General features: G+C 41.4%; 1 protein-coding gene and 1 pseudogene across 2 annotated transcripts in view; both read right to left on the bottom strand.

Moving 5' to 3' along the window:
* LOC140187870 (rab effector Noc2-like) overlaps nt 1–18,509 on the bottom strand; it is a 256,759-nt gene that overhangs the window by 6,486 nt on the left and 231,764 nt on the right. For both annotated transcript variants that reach the window (XM_072243666.1, XM_072243667.1), the window contains exon 8: nt 676–786. In XM_072243666.1, coding sequence (XP_072099767.1) covers nt 676–786 — 111 coding nt within the window. The remainder of the gene's footprint in view (nt 1–675; nt 787–18,509) is intronic.
* Nucleotides 4,226–4,359, bottom strand: LOC140187936 (U2 spliceosomal RNA; annotated as a pseudogene).

Raw genomic sequence — 18,509 nt, 5'->3', positions numbered from 1 at the left:
CCTATACTATTAGGTTCTTTCTTCTTCAGTCCTTTACCTCTTCCACCTATCACCTCCCAGCTTCCCACTTCAACACACCCCTCTCCCCTACCCACCTACCTTCTTCTTCATCTGGCTTCACCTATTACCTACCAGCTTGTACCTCTTCCCCTCCCCCCCATCTAATATGCTAGTCCCTTCTCCCTTCCTTTCCAGTCCTGATGAAGAGTCTTGGCCCAAGTCGTCAACTGTTTACCACTAATAAATATTTGAGGAGAACATTCAATATAATTATAACCAAACATTCTCCAACCATTTTCACATTTTATCTTACAAACTTATCCTATCATAGAAAAGTAATTCCCATGGACTAAATTTCCCTGCTTTCAGTTCCATTAATGTGAAGTAGTACGCAAACTTGATTATCATGAATGCAACGTTGGGGATAGGTTCCCATCAATTAGTTTGATCATTTAGCTCTTCAGCTAATTGCAGGTTCACAGATCCTCATTTCAGTATATTCATGATGTAGGTCAAGTTGTTTGTTGTTCTGTCATTAATACTTAATAGACTAATTAACAAGAGGACTACCATTTGTCCAAAGATTTTCCATTGAATCACCCTTTTTCTAATAAAAGCTGCTTTGAATTGCATCCAAGTCAGTGGAGCAATCTATTGCACCTTTCTATTTCCTACCTGATCCATTCTTCTTTCTTCCCTTGTAATTTGTTAAGCTGCCAGCTGGAACTTTCTCATCTTGACTCGACGAACTGCACTCAGATTCACTTTCACTATCACTGGAGACAACTAAAACAGAAGCAAAAGGTTAATAGATTTTGTAACTGTGCTTAACACATTCGTGCAATAAAATGAAAACGTGGCAGATATTCCGCTGAAGAGCTTCGGTTCATAATAAAGGAAGGTGCAGTAGTTGAAGAATGGTTGAAATGATTAGATGCTAAGGCACAGTATGGTTAGGTTCAAGATCTTCCCCACAGTTTCAATTGTTATAAAGCAATAGAGTAATATATCACAGAAAGAGGGTCTCCTGCCCAAATGGTCCATGCAGACTTTAGCAGCGTGCCTATTGATCCCAGTTGCCCCATGTTCAGCCCATAACATTCAAAGCCTTTCCACTCCATGTGCCTATCCAAATGACTCCTAAATGTTGCAATTCTAGCTGGCTTGACCACTTCTGCTGGCAGCTCATACCACATTCTCACTACCTCATGTGTAAGAAAATTACTCCTTAGGTTAATTTAAATCTCCCCCTTCTTACCCAGTATCTGTGCCCTCTAGTTTGGGATTCTCCAACCCTGAGGAAAAGACTACAGCCATCCATCTCATTCACACCCCTCATGATTTTATAAACTTCCATGAGCTCACCTCTCATTCTCCTACACTCCAAGGAATAAAGGTCTATCTTGGCCAAACTTTCCTATAACTCCCATAAATCTTTTCTTGTAGTACCCTCATAAATCTCTTCTGCATCCTCTCCAGCTTGAAAATGTCTTTCCTATAATAGGGTGACCAAAACTGTACTTAATACTCCAAGTGCAGCCTCTTCACTTACTTAAACAGTATAATTACAATATAATGTCCTTACCTCCACACTCAATGCCCAGACTGAAGGCCAACATGCATTCTTCACCAACTTGACTACACGTGTGGCCATTCGCAATGAAATGTGCACTTATACTTCTAAGTCCCTCTGTTCCACACACTCACCAGTGCTTTCCCATTCACTGTACAAGTCCTATCCTATGTTGAATGTCCAAAATGCATCACCTCACTTATCTAAGTTGAAATCTATCTGTTATTTCTTTGGCTATCTCCCTAACAGATCAAGATCTGAAAAAGAATCTAGTACTTCCCTGGCATATACGACAAATAAACTCTTCTCGGGCTTTCAGTTGGGTACAGGTATTGATTTTACCTGACATTTTGATGACATAGGCATCATCTTCATTAGGGATGATGTCTAAGCATGTCTAGTCTGGTGAGATATATATATATATATAACTCTGTCCTCCATCCCTCCTGATTGGTTAGTCCACATCCAATCAGGTTCCCGCTGTCCCACCTTGTTTACAATCGTATTTCATTCTTACTTAGAGCAAGATTGTGATCCTATCGCCTGTCTTCCCAATATTTCCACTGTTTCTGAAAGGATTGCCAGGATCCTGCCTGAAGAAATACTGGATTAATACCATCCACAAACTCCTAAGGAAGTTCAAATCACAGCTTATGCAGGTCAAAAATGATCTGGAATCATGATCTGGTGTTTACAGGATTCCCTGTGAATGTGGAGCGGCAGATATTGGCCAGGCAGGGTGCACGGTGGAAACCAGCATCAAAGAGCGCAGGAGGAGGTGTATATGTTTGGGTTACATGGAGAAATTGGTGGTAGCAGAACACTGTATTCCCAAAGGCCATAGAATTGACTTTGACGGCACAAAACTACTGTGCCGCACCAATGGCTTTTGGGACCACCTAGTAAAGGACGCTATTGAAATAAAATTAGAGAAAAAGAGTTTTAACAAAGACAAACGTCCCGCTCTTTGTAAGAACTGGAATTCAATTGTAAACAAGGTGGGAAGCGGAAACCTGATTGGATGATGTCTAACCAATCAGGAGGGACGGACAACCGGACTAGATATGCCCAGGCATCATCCCTGATGAAGATGGCAGAGTTTGTTATCAAAGCGTCCGTTAAAATCGATACCTGAACTCGGCTAGAAGCCCAAGAAGAGTTTATTGATAATGATCTCTTTACAATCATTATTTCCTGTTCCACTATGAACAAAACACCCTGAGTTATTATCATCAGCAAAGTTGTTAACTATGCCATCACATTCATATCCAGATCACTTACATAAATAATGAATAACAGAGGTTCCAACAATGATCCTTGGGGCTCTCCACCAGTGACAGACCCCCAGTCAGAGCATCAACCTTGGACCATCACCCTCTGGTTCCCATTATCGACCCAATTCCAAACACACCTCAGTATCCCCCTGAATCTCATCTGGCCAAATCTTCCAGATCAACCTGCAATGTAAGATCTAGTCAAAGGCCTTACTGAAGCCCATGCAAACAACATCCACTGCTCTATCTGCACCTATCCCCTTAGTTACCTCTTCAAAACTCTCCAAAAGATTCCTCAGACATAATGTCCTGTGCTGACTATTCCTGATTAAAGTTCAAAGTCAATGTATTATCAAAGTACATACATACAGATTGAGTGCCACCTATCCAAAATGCTTGGGGCCGAAAGGGTTTTGGATTTTGGGATATATAATGAGATAGCTCTTGATCGCCATCATTTCTGACTCGGAGTTTATGTGCAACTGATAAAATCCTTGTCCTACACTTGTTCATCACAAATATGTACTTAACAGTAAAACTGATGACATACCATTAATATAATGAAAATATAATGTATGCAGGGCAACAAAAGTAGCACAATAGCATCAGGAGAATGAATACCTGAATCAGTAATTGAACACCAACAAACAATGGCAGGCTTTCAGTCTCCACCTATAATGCCGTGTTTTGATTACAAGGCTACAGTACTTGTATTTTACTCTATTTTCAGGTTTTTTTTTTAAGTATAAAAACAATCAGCACTGTAGACTTGTTCTGGTGTTAGATTTTCATCAGTGATGCTTTAAAAATGTAATGCCATTCCCTAAGACATACAAACAATCAGAATCATAGACTTGTTCTGGTGCTAGATTTTCGTGATCAGCAGATGCTTTAAGAACTTAATGCAATGCTTTTCACAATTACCTTCAATTTTCAGTTCACCATGATAGATCTTTGCTTGCTTCATGATCAACATACCATTAGTGACACATGTTCACTCCAACGCTGATGATACACAATTGAGATCTTTATTTTTCAATTTAGGCAGCGTTTTTCTACTTTGCATTAACTTCTGTTCATAACATATGTGAGCTCACTTCTCAGAACTGTCTGTGGTGTGCAGAGACCTGCACATCACCATAAGACCATAAGACAAAGGAGCAGAAGTCGACCATTCGGCCCATCAAGTCTGCTCCGCCATTTTATCATGAGCTGATCCATTCTCCCATTTAGTCCTACTCCCCCGCCTTCTCACCATAACCTTTGATGCCCTGGCTACTCAGATACTTAACAATCTCTGCCTTAAATACACCCAATGACTTGGCCTCCACTGCTGCCCGTGGCAACAAATTCCACAGATTTACCACCCTCTGGCTAAAAAAATTTCTTCGCATCTCTGTTCTGAATGAGCGCCCTTCAATCCTTAAGTCATGCCCTCTCGTGCTAGACTCGATATTAAACTGATCAGAACAGATACTACACTTGATCTTAGCCAAAAGGCCGAGAAGCAGTTCGCCTGGGAACCTCCCGAGCTTCTCTGCAAATCATGTCAGCACTCAGAAAACATCCAGATTTCGGGGGTTTTTGGATTTTGGAATTTCGGATAAAGGGTTCGCAACCATAATAGGTCACAAAATCTTTGAAAAAAGCCTCCATAGATGCATTGTGAAGGGTATCCTAACTGGTTGCGTCACAGCTAGGTATGGAAGCACCACCGCCCTTGAACGGAGAAGGCCACAGAAGGTGCTGGATACAGCCCAGTCCATCACAAGCAAAGCTCTCCCCATCACTGAGTACAGTCACAAGGAGTGCTACGACAAGATAGCAGCATCTGTCATCAAAGACTCCCACCGTCCAAGCCATGCCCTTTCTCACTACTACCATATATAGGGATGAGGTACAGAAACCTCAGATGTCACTGCACCAGGTTCAGGAACAGTTACCACCCTACAACCATCAGGTTCCTGAATCGCTTGTGAGTAATGCCAATCACCACACTGAACTGATTCTATGCCCTGCAGACACTTCACAACTCATACTCTCAGTATTATTTTTAATTTGTACAGTCGTCTTTTTTTTGCATATTTGTTGTTTGTCTGTTTTTCGTAAATTCCATTATATATTTTCTTTCTCTTGTGTCTGCAAGAAAATGAGTCTCAAGATAGTATATAGCAATTTGATAGTACATTGATAATAAATTTAGATTGAACATCAAGACAAATATCTCTATGAGGACCTCCACAATTTATTCCCACAGCTCCTATAAGGTCTGATGTTGTACTTTGTCAGGTCTGCAATTTGTCCAACTTAATGCACTTCACAGCTGCAAATACCACCTTTCTAAGACATCACTACTTATTACCCTCGAATACCCTGTATTTTTCAAGATTGTGCTTAATTTGATCTAAATATAACACGAACGTGATTCAAAACCACACAGACAAAATTCAAATCAAAACTTTGTAACTAATTTATGGTTGCAAACTGGGTCAGCAGCAGCTATTGCTACATTTGACGAGAGTTACTGTCTTTTCAATTTGGGAAATGGATGGACTGGCAAAATTGATGAACTGGCAGCCTTTCGCCTGATGTTGTGTCAGTGAGGCTCTTTCTTTGCCACTGATTGTCACCGACAGTCAGTCGACCATCAGCAACAGTGAGGGCTCAGAGAGTTCATCCTGGTTTGAAGTGCTGTGTATGCAGAGTTTGCACATTCTCATCAGCACCTAGTGGGTTTCTTCCAGGCCCTCCTGCTTTCTCCCACGTCTCAAAGGCTTGTTGACCATCATAAATCACCTGTTAGTGAAGAATGCTGAAAAGAATCAAAAATGGGCATCCTTAAGTGAGAAAACCAGTGTCAGGTTCACATAAATAAGGAGAAGGGGAGTGGAGGCAATGGGATTTCTCCACTGGAAACTAGCACACTCCCAGTGGACCAAATGTCCTCCTTCTGTGTCAGTGTGGTAAGAAAAGGAAGGATCAGCGTCTCTGGCTCAGTCCAAAACATGGGGATAGAGATGTGGAGAGGACAGTAAAATTTCATTATTATTAAGGAAAACGTAGTCCAAATTTGAAAGATGTTCAAGCATGATGATTCTGATCAGTTGATTGCTCATCCTCTTGCATTCAGAGAGGATAATAAACATCAAACTGTTGGCATGGGAAGGTTCACCTCTTTTTCAGAGAAGGGCAAATCAAAGCTCAACAATAAGTGATAGTTCGCTTCATATTTCTGCTGTCATAAAAGCTATATTAACTTCATATGCTATGATACAATTATTATGATCTTTGGCATAATTACACTCATAAAACTTAAAAGATAAATAAATGACATTGGTTCTATGTAGCTGACCATTTCACTCATCAATTATTCAGATTGCTCGCTGCCAGGTGAAGCATATTATTCAGTCTCATTCTATTAAGATCATTAGAATATTATACTTAATGAATTTCCTTTCAAAATAGTGTGCCAGTTTTCAGGCAGCTACAATAAGCAATAAAATTCTCATTTATTTATATAATGAAAATCTGCATGAAATTCTAAAATCAAAAGATGACCTGAACTTTTATTTGAAATACAACATGTTGATAGCACATAGGAAATAATAGTTTATACTCCATGTGGTTACAAGGTTATCATGTGGTTTCGGCACAGACTAGAAGGGCCGAATGGCCTGTTTTCTATGCTGTAGTGTCCTACGGTTCTATGGTAAGTGGCAAGGAAATCATTTTTTGTGATGCGATGGATATTCAGTTCCAGAGCCCGAGAGGCTTATTGCTAACCTCAGCTTTCTACTAAAGCAGCATGACATTTCCAAAGGTCAGAGTTGTTTATGACAAAGTTAAACTTTCAACAGAAGTTATGTGTTGTTGTGACACTACTCAACCAGTCTATCCACCTTGCTCCTGTTTGCCTCCTTATTGCCATCTGGAATTTTACCAACAACAGTGGTGTCATCTGCAAATTCATAGATGGCATTTGAGCTATGTTTAGCCACACAGTCATGAATGTAGAGAGTGGACTATGCATGGATTCTTGAGGTATACTTGTGCTGATTGTCCGCAAGGAGGAGATCAGCAAGGAACGAATTAGATATGGCAAAGTTATTTCCCATGGTGGGGGATTCTAGGACAAGAGGGCATGACTTCAGGATTGAAGGACGTCCTTTTAGAACTGAGATGCGGAGAAATTACTTTAGTCAGAGGTTGGTAAATCTGTGAAATTTGTTGCCATGACTGGCTGTGGAGGCCAAGTCATTGGGTGTACTTAAGGCAGAGATACATAGGTTCTTGATTAGCCAGGACATCAAAGGGTCTGGGGAGAAGGCAGGGGATTGGGGATGATTGGAAGAATTGGATCAGCCCATGATTGAATGGCAGAGCAGACTCAATGGGCCAAATGGCCTACTTCTGCTCCTATACCTTATGATCTTACGGTTATCACCAATCCATATTGACTGTGGTCTCCCGATGAGCAGGTTGTGTATCTAGTTGCAGAGGAAGGTACAGAAGCCTAGTTTACAAGCCTGGCGATTAATTCTAAGGGATGATGGTAAAGAACAATGGGCTTCAATTGATAAAAAGAAGCCTGAAATACAGTATGTTTTGCTGTTGTCTAGATGCTCCAAAGCAGAGCGGAGAGCCAGTGAGAATGTGTACACTATAGATCTATGACAGTGGCAGGTGAACTGCTGCAGGTGTAGGACCTCACTCAGACGGGAGTTAATTCTAGCCATAACCCAACTCAGATGTGAGTGCTGCCAGTCAATAGTCATTGGGCTAGAGCTACCGGTCAAAAGTCATTGGGCTCACTCATTCTGTTCTTCTTGATCAAGGATATGATTGCTGCCCTTTTAAAGCAGGTGGGAGCCTCAAACTGCAACTGTAGGAGGTTGAAGGAGTCCTTGCACACTCCAACCAGTAGGTCAGCACAGGTTTTCAGTACCCAGCCAGGTACACCACATCAAGGCCTGATGCCTTGTGAGGTTCAGCCCTCTTGGCATCAACCTCAAAGACAGAGATAACAAAGCTGCAATGCTATTCCTGAATGAGATTTAGGCCTACCACTTCAAATATACATAAATGGATTATTATGCAACCTTTGACAGTCTTCCTATGTCCTAGCAGGCAGTATTTGGTTTGATAAAAAGTTTTTTTTAAAATTGAGAACAAGTAGCGAGACGTAATAAATTTAAAAGTTATTATACAAAAGTTAACCAAAGTGGACAGGAGAGAAAACCCAAGAGGTTGAATAGAACTGGATTAATAGGACTCTAAGACAATTTAAAATTTAAGTATAGAAAAGATTAAAAATAATTTTCTGTGAGGCACTTTGTTGACAAATACACGTAATTATTCTGAATAGCACACACAGAATGCTGGAGGAACTCAGCAGGTCAGGCAGCATCCAGGAATAGAAATAAATATTCAATGTCTCGGGCCAAGATCTTTGCATGAAAACTTTAAAATTATTCTGAATTGCTGCAAATAACGTACAGTATGCAGTTGTGAAGGCTGCAGCACAGAACTAAGCTGTGCACAGCAAGCGCAGTCAGGCTGTGGATAAGCTGAAAAATATGGCAGCATGCGATTTTTAATACCTACACCATCAGTGTGCAGAAGGACAGGTCTTGTGACCTTCCACACACAGTGACAAAGTGGGCAAAAGAAATCCACTCAAAAGGATCACTTAAATGCAGTATGGACCCTTTCTCAGAGCAGGGAAGTCGGCAAGTAGCATGTCTGAGACAAACATTTTCATTTGTATTGACTTCCCATCTCTGCATTCTCTGTACACAGAGAAAATATTAATATATTGATTATAAACAATTTAAAATCACTTAACATCCAAACAACCTTTGTAAAGTTGTCTCAGAATACGTAGCAATGAGAAAGGTCTGTTTTGCACAGCAGATCAATAGTCCACCCTATTAACCATATTATCAATTCTTTGCCAGATTGTTATGTGGCCAATTCCACTATCACTTAAAGAGGAAATCTCAAGGCTGCACCTCCTTCTTCCGAAGGAAAAGAGACCAAGACTCAATCCTTGAGACTTTTCAATCCAGAACAAGGCAGATGTCCTCCTTTTTTAAAGAAAGGGGCTTCCCTTCCTCCACCATCAACTCTGCTCTCAAACGCATCTCCCCCATTTCACGCACATCTGCTCCCACTCCATCCTCCCGCCACCCCACTAGGAATAGGGTTCCTTGGTCCTCACCTACAACCCCACCAGCCTCCGGGTCCAACATATAATTCTCCGTAACTTCCGCCACCTCCAACAGGATCCCACCACTAAGCACATCTTTCCCGGCCCCCACCCCGCTTTCCGCAGGGATTGCTCCCTGCGCGACTCCCTTGTCCATTCGTGCCCCCCATCCCTCCCCACCGATCTCCCTCCTGGCACTTATCTGTGTAAGCGGAACAAGTGCTACACATGCCCTTAAACCTCCTCCCTCACCACCATTCAGGGCCCCAGACAGTCCTTCCAGGTGAAGCGACACTTCACCTGTGAGTCGGCTGGGGTGATATACTGCATCCGGTGCTCCTGATGTGGCCTTCTATATATTGGCGAGACCCGACGCAGACTGGGAGATCATTTCATTGAACACCTATGCTCTGTCTGCCAGAGAAAGCAGGATCTCCCAGTGGCCACACATTTTAATTCCACGTCCCATTCCCATTCTGATATGTCTATCCACGGTCTCCTCTACTGTAAAGATGAAGCCACACTCAGGTTGGAGGAACAACACCTTATATTCCGTCTGGGTAGCCTCCAACCTGATGGCACGAACATTGACTTCTCTAACTTCCGCTAATGCCCCACCTCCCCCTCGTACCCCATCTGTTACTTATTTATATACACACATTCTTTTTTCTCTCTCTCCTTTTTCTCCCTCCATCCCCCTCACTATGCCCCTTGCCCATCCTCTGGGCTTCCCCCCCCCCCTTTTCTTTCTCCCTAGGCCACCTATCCCATGATCCTCTCATATCCCTTTTGCCAATCAACTGTCCAGTTCTTGGCTCCATCCCTCCCCCTCCTGTCTTCTCCTATCATTCTAGATCTCCCCCTCCCCCTCCCACTTTCAAATCTCTTTCTAGCTCTTCTTTCAGTTAGTCCTGACGAAGGGTCTCGGCCCGAAACGTCAACTGTACCTCTTCCTAGAGATGCTGCCTGGCCTGCTGCGTTCACCAGCAACTTTTATGTGTGTTGCTTGAAATTCCAGCATCTGCAGATTTCCTCGTGTTTGTGTTTTTAAAGACACAATCCATTATTCCAGTAATCTGAATGTAGAATAACAAGAACTAGAGGACAGCATGAGTAAAGGGTCAAGGAAGCTAATTAGAGAGTCATAAATGGAAGTCACTGCAATTCCTTCCATCACAGGATCATAGTTAATTATAATGAAGGTGGCCATTCAAATCATCCGGGCCATCCTCGACATGAAATAGATAATCAGCTTAACACCAGTTTCCAGGTTTTAGCCTGTATCTTTATGAGCTATAACTCATCAAATGCTCATCACACGTCCATTAAAGTGCTTCTGTATCTCTTCTACAGTACATTACCATCATGGATGCCAGTTCTCTCTGACATTCTACTAATGAGATGAGTGGGCTGCCCCAGGCATCAGTGTTGGTTATTATTTAAATAATAATAATAATAATTTAAATTGGGGTCGAGTCAGAAATGTTCACGCCGTGACCCTGTTAATCCGGAAGGAGACCAATCCTGACATTACGCGCCAGACCAAGTGATCCAGTGGGTGGTAAAAGGATAAACCCTCGACCCACTGGAAATCATGAAAATCGTTAGCCACAACATCGAAGGCTTCAGCTACAGTAAAGCAGAAATCCTGGCAAACTTAAAACCGGACATCTTGTGCATACAAGAAACTCATAGGCTGAACAACCAACCCTATGTGCCAGAAATGCACTTGGCTCTTGACACCCCCAGCCAAGCTTATGGAAGTGCAATCTTTGTTAAAGAGAATTCTATAGTAAAGAGCACAGCAAACATCCAAGCTGGCTCAATGGAACTTCTGAAAGTTGAAACAAAACATATAAATATCATCTCGTTCTACAAACCCCCTAATGAACCATTCATGTGGCCACCTAACCTTAAGCTCCAGGACAAAGTGTACCTCATTATTGGTGACTTTAATAGCCATAGCATCAACTGGGGATATGAAGAAGACGATGCAAATGGAGAAGAAGTAGACACCCCTACCTTCACAAGTGCCAGATGGAGAAAAGGATACAACCCAGACCTTGCCTTTGTTACCTCGGAAAGCTCCAACCTCTTCACACGAACAGTCCTCCAACATATACCCAAATCCCAACACCGTCCAGTCCAGGTAGAATCCCTCCCAGTTCTGAGACCTGTACCATCAAAGTACCTACCAAGATTTAACCTGAGAAAAGCGAATTAGACATCTTTCACAGAATCCCTTGATCAACCTATCGATACCATACTACCAGAACCTGATCATTATGATGAATTTGTCCGACTAATCTGGAAAGTAGCTCAGAAGAACATACCTAGATGCTGCAGAACCAAATATATTCAGGGATTGACTGGTGATATCAAGCAAAGTTATAATGAGTATGTCAACTTATACGACCAAGACCCATTTGGTCAAGACGCAATTGAAATGGGAGAGTCAGTTTTGTCCCTACTGAGCCAAGAAAGACAACAGCGTTGGCAGGAACTGATAGAAAACACAGGCATGACCAAGAACAGTAAGAAGGCATGGGCAACTGTCCGGAAACTCAACTCAGACAATAGACCACCACAAAGAATTGCTGCTGTAACACCCAACCAGGTGGCCCACCAACTGATACTAAATGGTCGACCAAATAACAAGGAACAGAGGAAAAAGAAAAAGCAACATCAGGAGATGGAGCCAGCTCTCTCAAACGGGAATAACAACTTCCCACCTCTCACCCTAGAAAAATTAAAGGATGAAGTATCACAGCTAAAATCCAACAAAGCTGCTGGCATAGATGGAACTCTTAATGAATTCCTTAAACATCTTGGACCTAAAGCATCCCACTGGCTTCTGTTCCTTTTTAACTGTTGCCTAAGATCATTAAAGATACCTAAAAAGTGGAGAAGAGCCAAAGTTGTTGCTCTCCTAAAACTCAATAAAGACCCCAACATTCCTAAAAACTACAGACCAATTTCCTTGCTCTGCACCCTCTATAAACTCTATGAGAGACTCATACTGAAAAGAATATCCCCCTTAGTTGAAGATCTTCTAACACCAGACCAAGCCTGGTTCAGGCCAGGCCGCTCTTGCTGCGGTCAAGTCCTGAACTTAACCCAGTATATTGAGTATGGCTTTGAAATGCGACAAATTACAGGGGCAGTATTTGTTGACTTAACAGCAGCATACGAAACTGTGAATCACAGAGGCCTTCTACTAAAATTATCTAAAATGTTAAAGAATGAAACAATAGTCAAAGTAATAAGAAGCCTCCTAGAAAATTGTAGATATTATGTAGAAATGAATGGAATTAAGAGTAGGTGGCATCCACAAAAGAACGGACTACCACAGGGATCAGTCCTGGCACCTCTACTATTTAATGTCTACACAAACGACCAACCAACCTTTCCTAACACATGCAAGTTTATCTTTGCAGACGACCTATGCATAGCAATACAAGCTAACTCCTTCCAAGAAGATGAAGTACGACTTACAGCAGTCCTCGAAGCAATGAAGCAGTATTATGAAAAATGATCTCTGAACCCAAATCCATCAAAAACTCAAGTGTGTGCATTCCACCTGAGGAATCCAGAAGCAGCTCAGAAACTCAAGATCTTCTGGTGTGCGAAGCAGCTCGAACACTATCCAACTCCAATTTACCTGGGTGTGACGCTGGATAGGATGCTCTCTTTTGCCACCCACATCCAAAAACTCCAAGAGAAAGTTGACCCTTGCAATTCTCTCTTGAAAAAATTAGCAGGCACGAAATGGGGAACTAATGCTCACACACTTAGATCAACTGCCCTAGCACTCTGCTATGCAGCTGCAGAATACTGTGCACCTGTGTGGGGCAGATCAGCCCATGTGAAGAAAATAGACCCATTGCTTAATGAAGCCTGCCGAATAATCACGGGATAAATTGCGCCCCACACCCACTAACATCATTTACAGACTTGCAGGCATTGCTCCCCCAGAGATCCGAAGACTCACTACAACAAAAATTGAGAAAGGTAAACAGAACTCAGATCCACGGCACCCACTACATCATCCTGTGCTGGTTTCCAACCGCCTAAAATTGAGGAAAAGCTTTGCTGCAGTGGAGGAACTACCGCACAGAACATCCCCCCAAACATACAGGATTGAGCTCTGGCAACAAACAGAAGCCAGAACCCCACCAAACAATACAGTGCAAGACCCCACAGAAATGTTACCAGACAGGGTACTGCTTGACAGACGGAAGTGGTGCGCTCTCAACAGAGCAAGAGCGGGAGTCTGTAGGACAGGAGACAATATGGTGAAGTGGGGTTTAAAGAACAGCGAATTCTGTGAGTGTGGTGAAAGGGTGCAGGACATTGAACACGTTCTGCGCAACTGCCCACTCTCACCTGATTTAGCTGACACTGACCTGCTCAACATCAACCAAACAACACTAGAGTGGCTGGCTGTCTGGTGTGACGAGCTATGATGATGATTTATTTACAAATGATAAATAGGAATGTACCATTAGCAACTTTGCTGATGATAATAATTAGGGGGTCTAATTGATAGTGAAGCAGGTTATGATTAATTTCAAAGTGATCTTGATCAGTTAGGGAGATGGGCTAAGGAAAGGCAAATGGATTTCAACTCAGATAAGTGCAAGGTGATGCATTTTGGACATTCAAACCATGGTAGTGCTTACTGAGTGTACAGCAGGGTGGTGGTGCGTGCTCTCAGACAGAGGGAGCTGGGAGTACAAGTGCACAGTTCACTGAAAGCAGTCACACTAATAGACAAGATTGTGAAGAAGGCACTGAGCATTCTCGCCTTCACCATTCGGGGCACTGAGTTTAGGGGCATTATGCTACAATTATATAAATCGTTGGTGAAGCTGCACTTATAACACTGTGTACAGTTTTAGTCATCCTGTTATAGGAAAGATGTCATCAAGATAGAGAGGATGCAAAGGAGATTTACAAGGACTACATGGCCTGAGTTATTGGAAGAGATTGGCCATGCTGGATTTTTATTCTCTGGAGCACAGGAGAATCAGGAGTGATCTCACAGAAGTAAAATTATGAGCAGTGTAGATAATAGATAAGGTAGATGTAAATTTCTTTTCCCAGGGTTGGGATACAAAAACTAGATGGCACATCTACAAGAAAAGTGTTAAGGTTTAAAAGAGACCTGAACTGTAACTGCTATACACAGAGGGTAATGAGTACCTGGAATGAGCTGAAAGAGGAAGTGGACAAGGTAGGTACAATTGCAGCAATGAGGAGGTATTTGCACAGGTATATTGAGGGGAGGGACTTGGAGGGTTTTGGGCAGAACATGGTCAACTGGGAGTAGCAGGGAGGATGTCGTGGTCGGCATTGGCCAGCTGGGCTGGAGGGCCTGTTTCTCTGGCGTTTTACTGTATGAATATCCCATGATATGTTCCGCACATTAAACGTTAAGATAATATGATATTAAAATATCCCATGTATCACCGATAATTTGTAAAAAACAAAGGAGTTAACATATGCAAATCCAACAACCAAGAAAAGAAATAGACAGTCAACCATTAATCACCTCTGCAGCTAAAAATAATAAAGGTGAGTTTTTTTTAATGGAAAGGATCTTCTGGACCTTGTTGTGGTCAGTTGCTCTCAGTTACATGATGGTCTATGTCTGGTAAACAATTCACATTGCCTGTAAAAAAAAAGCAGGTAATTCAGTCAAGGCATTCAACAAAGGACAAAACTCCTGAGAATGTTTTAATGCATTTTTGGCCTAAAATTTTTCTCAAGCAGAAATAATAACTACCAAAGTTTGCAAACATACTACTGCCTACTGCCTGACCAGTAACAGATCTGTTATGGGTTGGACCTTTACTCTGTGACTTAATTGTGTCAATTGTTTGTCTTAAACCTTCAACAGATCTGAAATTGACCTTCAGCCATTTGAATCAGAGAACCAGATCCAGGCTGATAACAATATCCGTCAGAGATATTGAGAGTCCTACATTCATAATTAACATCACACAAGAACATCAAGTGGGAGTCACCAAGCCAGACAAAATTCAGAACACATTTCTGGAATCATTCAGAGGAGTTCTGTCGGCCCAAATCTATGAATCTATGTCAGCAATATGTGGCGTGAAAGCTGGACAGCCTGCAATATTGCAAACGAGCAATGAATCGAAGACACCATACAAAAATTATCCCCCTCCAACTTGCACAGCAGGCTATGGTCTGCGCTTAACGGGTTGAACAACATACAGCAGGTATCGCTGTCTCCTTCGCAAATGGAAAATAAAAGCATCACCCTGCTGGGAACGTGCTGAAACACAATCCATCTATCACAAAATCAACCTGACTCCATTGTATGTTCACTCAGGAGGAACTGATTATAAACATCAATTAACTTCTGATTCCACTAAATAGATTACCAAAATCAATGATCATTTCCAATATTTTGTAAGTTGCTTTACCATCAAATAAAATAATTCCCTTTAACTATTTCTAGAAAACATCCTGTGCCATCTAATCTTTTGATCACAACTTCTACTGTCTCAGTTGTACTCTACATATTTGACTCATATTCAAACAGGAAAGAAAGATATCTGAAATTAAATATCCAAGTACATGACTGAAGAATTTCCAAAATATTATAGAGCAAGGACTTCTGAAGTGCAGTTGTTTCAATGAAGTTAACACAGCAATATGTACATTCAGCAAGATTTCATGGAAGGCTTGCGTCTCTGATGGATTAATATTGGCCAAGATCACAGGAATAGCTCCCCTCCCCTACTCCACAAAATCTTTACATCAAGCTGACATCTGCTCAGCCCATATGATAACCAGGGTATCATGTGCAATAGAATATCAAAGCCAGATATACTCATAAAAACCCGTTACCTGTTCATGTTTCCAGTTTAACATAAATTTTTAGGTACACTTTGAACAGTACAGCAGTATTGTAGTGAAAGTTCCATTATTGGCGCACAACTCTAAGTGATCCATTATTATCAAGAGGACAGTATTCTCTCTCTTTACCTTTGATGCTGCCTGAACTGCTGAGTAATTCCATTACTTACAACACAATGGAAGTGATATAGCTCATAAAGATACAGGCTAAAACCTGGAAACAGGTGTTAAGCTTAATATCTCTTTCCTGGCGAGGATGGCCAGGATGATTTGAATGGCCACCTTCAGTATAATTAACTATGGTCCTGTGATGGAAGGTTGATGGGAATTGCAGTGACTTCCATTTATGACTCTCTAATCAGCTTCCTTGACCCTTATCAATTACACAGGGAAAATTGTACAAATACACAGTTAGGAGTCCAAAAACGCAACTTTTAAAATATACTTTCTTATTTCATATTGTTATTAATAATCTGCATACCTTTGGGCATGTTTCTCTAATTTAAGTTACCACCTGCATTTTAAAATCCTTAACATGTCAATTTACATACAACACAATGGAAGTGATAAAGACTGCAGATAGGATCTATGAACTCACCATAATTTTATCAGATTGGTCTGGCCATATTTGAAAGTTGCATCTAAAGCACAAAACTGCAAGACGACAGAGTGGATGGGATCTGATTTAACTGCTCCAATCTGGACTATCCTTATCCATCACACTGGTGTAAATTTCTAGCCTCTAGATCACCTAAGACCTTACTTTCCAGGTGAGAGTCTTTGAACAGTAATCAGAATAGGAATCCTGGCCACTTGTTACTTTTCTTCTCTCTCCGTTCCTGAATGAGGGTTAATAATTAATTTCTTCTTAAATCTGCAAATTGATACCACCACATCACAAAGTTTATTGTTAAATTTATCAAAGGAATCTCCACTATGGATCTCACGATCTACCTGCGTCTCATTCCCCCTCTAGAGTAGCCACTGTCCTCTGCAGTTTATGAACCAAAAGGTCAGAATTTGCTGGGTAGTTTCCTTGGTGAACCGCTAGTATTTCTCAGTGTAAGTGCCATCACATTTGGGTTCACATGCAAGCACAGAATATGAAATAGCTACAAATTAGGAAACTTTAGCTATAAATTACTTTTGTACAAATGTCTTAGGCTGTTCATTACGTTGTTAGAATTGTTTTACTACTGTGAGATTACCTTTGCTCCCACAAGAATCAAGAAACAACGGAGTTAGGCAATTTCAGATTAATCACAAAACCAAATTATTTGTATGTAAGCTTATTTAAAATAAATGAAAACAGCTCAAAAATATTGATATATCTCCAGCAGTGAAAAGCAATAGCGTCAAAACTTAATGAAATTAGATTAAAAATTTTTATCGTAAATGCCCTTGCAATTCTTCAATAATTAATCAGTTTGACAATTGGATGAAGAATAAGGAGTCAAATCGCTCCCTCTAATCTCTATTTCAAAGTTTTCATCTCAAGCTAAATGCATTTAGTACACTTAAATTCCTGGGGCAAAAGTTTGAGAATGTGACCAAGAAATATTTGACCACAATTGTCTGGTTGCCTTAATAGGTATGTCAACTATGAAACCAAAAAATAACTCTATAATGTTGAAGTATATTTTATTTGTATCCTTGCTATAAGTTATACTTCAGCTAAAAATGGATACAGAATCATATGCCATGAGAAAGTCATAATTTACTGTTATGTTTTAGAACATAGACATAGAACATAGAATAGTACAGCACAGTACAGGCCTTTCAGCCCACAATGTTGTGCCAACCCTCAAACCCTGCTTCCCATATAACCCCCCACCTTAAATTCCTCCATATACCTGTCTAGAAGTCTCTTAAATTTCACTAGTGTATCTGCCTCCACCACTGACTCAGGCAGTGCATTCCACGCACCAATTACTCTCTGAGTAAAAAACCTTCCTCTAATATCCCCCTTACCTTAAAGCCATGTCCTCTTGTATTGAGCAATGGTGCCCTGGGGAAGAGGCGCTGGCTATCCACTCTATCAATCTCTTATTATCTTGTACATCTCTATCATGTCTCCTCTCATCCTCCTTCTCTCCAAAGAGTAAAGCCCTAGCTCCCTTAATCTCTGATCATAATCCATACTCTCTAAACCAGGCAGCATCCTGGTAAATCTCCTCTGTACCCTTTCCAATGCTTCCACATCCTTCCTATAGTGAGGCGACCAGAACTGGACACAGTACTCCAAGTGTGGCCTAACCAGAGTTTTATAGAGCTGCATCATTACCCTGTGACTCTTAAGCTCTATCCCTTGACTTATGAAAGCTAACACCTTATAAGCTTTCTTAACTACCCTATCCACCTGTGAGGCAGTTTTCAGGTATCTGTGGACATGTGCCCCCAGATCCCTCTGCTCTTCCACGCTACCAAGTATCCTGCCATTTACTTTGTACTCTGCCTTGGAGTTTGTCCTTCCAAACTGTACCACCTCACACTTCTCCGGGTCCTATCGATGTCTCTCTGCAATCTTTGACAATCCTCTACACTATCTACAACACCACCAACC

This window comes from Mobula birostris, chromosome 25 (assembly GCF_030028105.1).
Source record: "Mobula birostris isolate sMobBir1 chromosome 25, sMobBir1.hap1, whole genome shotgun sequence".
Classification (NCBI taxonomy): Eukaryota; Metazoa; Chordata; class Chondrichthyes; order Myliobatiformes; family Myliobatidae; genus Mobula; species Mobula birostris.
The sequence above is the reverse complement of the archived record's forward strand: the minus strand, read 5'-3'. Positions and strand labels throughout refer to the sequence as shown.